At 37.6% G+C, this 6,417-nt stretch overlaps 1 protein-coding gene across 1 annotated transcript; it reads right to left on the bottom strand.

Moving 5' to 3' along the window:
- Positions 1-400: 400 nt before the first annotated feature.
- Positions 401-3,518, bottom strand: LOC121993999 (alpha-humulene synthase-like). Its single transcript, XM_042548204.1, has 7 exons — positions 3,372-3,518; positions 2,936-3,179; positions 2,386-2,758; positions 1,994-2,212; positions 1,284-1,419; positions 945-1,193; positions 401-859 (listed from the first exon to the last, which is right to left on the bottom strand). The coding sequence occupies exons 1-7, from the start codon at positions 3,495-3,497 to the stop codon at positions 566-568; spliced, it is 1,641 nt and encodes a 546-aa protein (XP_042404138.1). The 5' UTR covers positions 3,498-3,518; the 3' UTR covers positions 401-565.
- Positions 3,519-6,417: the final 2,899 nt, after the last annotated feature.

Here is a 6,417-nt window from a genome sequence, read left to right as displayed (position 1 = left end):
TCACTTCTCTCTAAACTTCATCTTGCATCAAATATTGCACCAAAAATTTGGTGCGACAATATTGGAGCAACATATCTTACAGCAAATCCAATCTTTCATGCTCATACAAAACATGTGGAAATTGATTTTCATTTTGTTCGTGAACGTGTGGCAACTCAGCAGTTATCCGTCTCTTATATTTCTGCTGAAGATCAAATCGCTGACATCTTTACTAAGTCACTATGCAGACAACGTTTCAACAAGTTAGCAAGCAAACTCAACGTCAGAGATCTCCCGCTGAGTTTGTCGGGGGGGTAAAAGAGATATAACAGAATTATCCAAATTAACCGGATCAAATTACCAAATCAAATCATATTAGTATTTGGATTATTCTAATAATTCTGTTATAATTATTCTCAGAATTATTCTTAGAATAATTCTGTTATTTATTAATTAGTTATTTGACCAAGTACTTTTGAACATTATATATTGTATTGTCCTTAGGACAAATATCAATGAACAATAGATTTTATTATTCTCATCTTATTCCTTCCTCTCTCCCTATTCTTCCTCTTACATGACACTCTTAAATAAGAACAGATTCAACCAACAACATATTGACATTATCTTTCATTGTAGTTTTGGAATCGGTGTATGTGTCAGTGTACTTGTAAAATTCTTCTATTACTCTTGAAAAGTTTACTATTTTTTCAATTAAAAGTCGAGGTACTTGTGTTGGATTGAGGCATTCTTTGTTGTGATCCTTCCATGCATCCTCCACCATCTCCATAAGATTCTTGTAAGCCTCTTTTTCATCTGTGGCAAACTCTTTCATATAACATTCTACAGTTGAAGCTGCATGTTCTCTTTGTTGCTCAAGCTGCAAAATTCCAAAAGAAATTTTAAGAAAAAGAAAATATATTTTTGAATATCTACCAAATAAATTAATTGTTTGAAATAATCACCTCATGTGAAGTTACATCATCCATGAGTCTACAAATCATAGAGCTGGCTTTGATGATTTTGGGGAAGCTGGCAACCCACTCAAATACCTCCTTTGATGCCACCTGATCCATGCCTACATAAGAGGCACATATAAGCAAACGATATCCAGTGGTGACTAGTGAGTTACTTAGATGTTCCTCTAGTGTGGGCACATATTTTTCAATGCCCCATTTGGCTTCTATGAAGTAAGACCTTGATAAAGCTTTTATCTACATAAAAGGAAACGATAAACTTAATTAGTTTATATTTGACAAGTTAAAAAGAGACATTAATCATTTTTACGATGTCCTTAAATATACCTCATCTTGAAGAAATGATACGCGGTATTTCTCATCACTTTCTAGTTCATTTTCAAATTCCTTGAAAGTCCTTAGTAACTTGAGATAGAAATCCTTTAAGTATTCTGGTACTTCATCAATGGCTTGAGGTTCCCACCTGAAATGAGCAAACTTAACATGCATAATTGACTAACTATATTGTCATGATATCTTAAAGCTTTATAAAGAATATCAAAATTATTTTGAAATAAATTAGAAATAATAACTACATACTTATTTGATGTTATATTGTTACATGTTTGTTGTTGATATCTAATCTTTAGATAATGATCAAAATATTAGTTGACTTACAGGTATTTTAAAGTTGTTTTGACAAGTCAGAAGATATGTTCATATCTCCTTTAATTGAGAAATAAAGTAGGTGTTAATGTGTTTTTTTAATCAGAAGTAGTCTTCATTGTTTTTTATTTTAAAGGAATATCAAAAATGCATTTTGCTATTTGTTATAATAACTTACAATATTTAGCTCATAATTTTTTTTCCTTTTCTTATGTTTTTAATTATTCTTTTATAATTAGATCAGTAATTTATCATTTTATAACTTTCAATTTTTTGTTTATTTTGAGTTGAATTTAGTTTAATTATGATGTTTTATCAGCTATGTAGACTACTCAACTAATTGCAATATTAAGAAAAACAAAAATTAGCAAAATAATGGTTGCAATAGGTACCTTTGAATTGCCTCCGTTAATAGTTGACTTTCTTGTAATGTGCTATAATTATCATATATGTCATCCATAAGTGACACCAATGAAATAACCTTGGTACAAATTAATCTTGCACGAGAATAGTGAGACTCAAAGTGCACATTATGTATCCAATAATAACATTCCACAATTCGATCACGGGCAAAGTTTAGTGATTTAGCAAGAGCTAGATCATTCCACCATCTTCAAATATGTAAAAACAAAAGAAAGATAAGGTAATTAATTTAAACTACAATAAAACATTTATTTAGACAAAGAAATCATGTGAATTATTATAATATGTGAGTTTAAAATCATTTATTCAACTTCTTTGGTACTCTAATATTTCTTCATAAAAGAAGCTTCAATATACTTACCTTGAAATTTTCTTTAGTTCCTCTTGGTGAATAGATTGTAGCATATTAAAATCCAACTTTGCAAACTCTAATACTGCTTCATTTCGCCTTTCCTCCTCTTGATAAATAGAGATATATTTTCTTGCCAAGAGTCGTTTATTTCTCCGACATAGTGGTGTTTCAAGGAAAAGAGACACCAATATCACTAAAGGTTGTTTAAGTTCGTCCAACAATGATGCAAGTCTATTCTTTGTAAACAATATGGCTTCATCAAGTATATATTCCCCGTGAATCCTAAGGTAAGCTGCATTGTATAAGCTTAATAATCCCTTCACATCTTCATTCAAGGTTGACATGAAGTTTCCTTCCTCATCCTTGAACTTGTTAAAAACATCTACAATAGTGGGAAAATACTAATAATTATCTCACAACAAATCAAATAGTACATTGTAATATAGACCAAACTATTTGATTAGTTTTTTTTCTTGAGCTTGTATTAGGATAATATATATATATATATATATATATACATATAGTGTAATAATTTTTGTTTATTTATATTGTTAACTACCTGGAGGCACATAGAAACCATGTTGCCTAAGTAATCGAAACCATAGAGAAGTTTCATAAAGTTCATAGTTCTTAGCATCATGCTTAGAAATTAAACTCAGCGCCGCATCTATTTCTTTCTCAAAGTGATAATCCAATCCGAGCAACTGAATTGCATCAATCAAATTCATAATTTGCAATATGTCACTGGTTTCTCGAAACAAGTTCTTTATTTGCTCCTTTAGCTCTTCCGCTCTAACCGACACCTACATCATGAAACATGAAACATGAAATTCAACAACTATATATATTACCTTTAAATAACTAAAACAAATAATTCAATGCTTTTCAATTTCCTTTAAGACGATTATATATTTTATGAATAGGTGTTTATTAATGAAAAATTTTGAGTGAGAAATAATGAATAAATTAAATGTGGAGAGAAGATAATAAAATACCTCTGTGAGAGCAGTAGTAGTGCGGTGGATGAAATAATCGCCCCAAATACTCGGATGATATTTTGATATTTTACGAATTACTATATCTTCATTGCTAGTAACCGGGGTGGTTGATTGCTTCTCCATCTTAATTAGAAACTTAGGAAGATCAACTGATCAAGAGGTTTGTGGCTGATGCATAGCTTTCTCTTGCTATTTATAAGCTTACCTAATGCACGTGGAAAATTTTTTAAAGCTGGTGCAAGAGCTATTTAATTAATTAATTGCTTTATAATTTTTTAAAGCTGGTGCAAGAACTATATATATTAAAAAATATTATATTTCATAGACGGATTGGACACAGCAAATGGCATAATAAACTGGCCGGATTGAATTAATGATACATTTATAATGAAAACGGCAAAATAAAAATGATCGATAGCTATGGGTATATTGCATGCATTGATCCATATTCACATAAATAAATATTAAATAATTTATACGGTGTCCAGTTAATTATAAGATTATAAATTTACTATAATGAAATAGAGATCTATTTCTCATCGAGTCCTTGGAAAAAAAAATTCGATCATGTAATTTATTTATCTTTATATAATCTACAGATAAACTGTGAGGGATGTTCGAGATGAAAATAAGCACTTTCTTTATTATGATAAATAAACATTAAATGGGTTATTCCTTCTATAGGAATGAAGTCCTTTGGAGCCCTAATTTTAATTAATGAAATATTTTTTAAAATGTTTTTTCTATGCATATGATATCATAATCATTTGTTAATCATTAGTATGACACATGTGGGAGAGCTATTTAATTAATTATTTAAGTTGGTTCCTTTTTCATGAATGTCTTTTTAAGAATTTATAATATTAGAACCATTTGTTAATAATTGTCGGGATGCATGTGTTAGTTTTTTTTTTTTAAGAGAATGTGTAAGAGATATTTAATTAATCAATTATTTAAGTTATTGTTTTGTCATGAAGGAGCAAACAAGTTAATCATTCAAATATTTATGTGATCACTTGTTTTTTATTAGAACCTTCTGCATGCAGTGATTATTATGATATATCTCCTCCTTAAGATAGTCTGAACATAAAAATATTATATTCATAAAATACCATTAGCCACAAGAAAAAAATTAACATAATGAAAATGACCGATTAACATAATAAAAGTCGATATCTGTATGCATGATTATTCTTGATCCTGTCGGAAATTTGGGAAGATGGGGATATCGAGATGACGCGTCTGGAATGTTGACTGTATCTCCCTGACCCAGGTGGTGAGCTATCTTCTGCGCTGACCAAGTCATCCGAAGCCCTCCGGTCAATGCTACCTGCAGCCAGCGATCGGGACTCCCCAGTCTCTAATACTCCGATGCTCGAGGAAGATCCCACGGATATATGAGTGATCGAATAATAGTAGAACAACTAACTAAATGCAAGATAAGTACAATGACGTACCCTGGCCCCGGGGGGGAGGGGGGCGTCCTCGGATGGGTCGGTGAGCTGGTCGCGATGCGGCTCGAGTCGTCTCGGCCCTGAAGAGTGGACGAACATGAGGCAGCTGAAGAGCCGACTCTAGGGGTGATGACATGGACTCCGGTGCAGCATGGATCCAGGAAGCGGCAAGTTGGTCGAAATATAGCGACGGCTCCTAATCTGGGATACCACAGCGACTCGCAGGCCGGGGCGCGACACGCAGGTCGGATAATGCTATAATCTACAATCATAATAGCAATATAAAATACAGCGGCTCGGTGGCCGAAACACAACACACAGGGCTAGACACAAGTCATAAAGATAGTGCAAAGACAGTAGCCCAAAGGTCAAATCCATGATGGCTCAAGGGCTAGCTCCTCGCCCGAAAGCGGTCGGGGGGTGGATGGTGGCTGTCGCTAGATGTGACATCGGGGGGCAACATTGGCCGGTGGACCCAGCGGCGGCCGCTGGACTCGGCGGCGGCCGCTGGACTCGGCAGTAGCTGCTGTAAGCGGCGGCGACGACCATGAGAGGAGGCAACGGCGGCTGCTGGCAATGGCGCCCACCGGAGGCAGCGGCGATCTTCCTCAGTGACTTCAGCGTCGGCGAGAGGAGGAGGTGGCGGAGAGGGAAAGCCGAGGAGAATCCCTAAGAAGATGATGACGGAGAGGGCAAGCTCAGCGAGAGCTAGCTGGAGATCATAGCCGATGAAGCCGAGGCAGAGGTCGGCGGTGACGAGGCAGGCGACCAGGTCGCGCGCATTGACCAGTGCTGGTACGATCGGCGTCATGCCCGACGATCGTCGAAGAGCTAGGCAAAATGGCCAGCGGTGGCATGACATGCTAGAAGAAAAGTGGCAGCGAGAAAGGGGAGCAGAAGGGAGGAGGAGGGGAGCACCGGCGGCTTCATCGACACCGGCGGAGAGTGTGAGAGGGAGAAAACCCTTGGCGGCGAAAACAAGCATGAACGAGCCCCCCTGTGGTCGGCGGTGGTGGAGAACCCAAGCACCCACTGTGCTCGGCGGCGGCGGCTTCTCCTCCTGTTGGTGGCGCTGAGGTGTAGGTGTTGGATACAATCAATCTGTAGCCGGAGATTTTACGGGGTATTAGCTGAATTTAAATATACTGAATTTAAATTCACTTATCTGTTAAAATGACCTGAGCTGATAATCTCAGGCTGCCAGCAGGGGCTGGTTTTCTGACCACGGAGTGGTTAAGTGAGCAGAGTGTCAAAGCAGCAAAGTCCGCGTGGACTGAAGGTAGACCGGGCCGAGCAGGTGGTCGACCGGGCGAGCAACAAAACAGGCTGATCGTGCGAGTAGTGAGACCAACCGAGTGTACCGAGGGCGGACGACCGAGCGAGCGAAGATGCTGACTGGGCGAACGAAGGGGCCGACCGAGCAGCGAGGTCGGGTAGGCAGAATGGCCGGTCGAGCGAACAGCGAGACAAGCCGAACAGGCGAAGAGGCTGACCGAGGCCTGCGAATGACGCAGTTTCCTTGAAACAGATTCGTCCACCTCCGGCTGTGCTTCGAGGCTTACTCGGGTCGTCTGTTTCCCAGGATACAA

The sequence above is a fragment of the Zingiber officinale genome, chromosome 6A (assembly GCF_018446385.1).
Source record: "Zingiber officinale cultivar Zhangliang chromosome 6A, Zo_v1.1, whole genome shotgun sequence".
In the NCBI taxonomy this organism is placed as follows: Eukaryota; Viridiplantae; Streptophyta; class Magnoliopsida; order Zingiberales; family Zingiberaceae; genus Zingiber; species Zingiber officinale.
This window is presented reverse-complemented; position numbering and strand designations above follow the sequence as displayed.

Coding starts and splice junctions, on each gene's coding strand:
- LOC121993999 (XM_042548204.1), bottom strand. CDS start 3,497: ATGGAGAAGCAATCAACCACCCCGGTTACTAGCAATGAAGATATAGTA. Junction 1,420..1,993: donor TTAACGGAGGCAATTCAAAG/GTACCTATTGCA, acceptor TGCTCATTTCAG/GTGGGAACCTCAAGCCATTG. Junction 860..944: donor ATGATGTAACTTCACATGAG/GTGATTATTTCA, acceptor GGAATTTTGCAG/CTTGAGCAACAAAGAGAACA.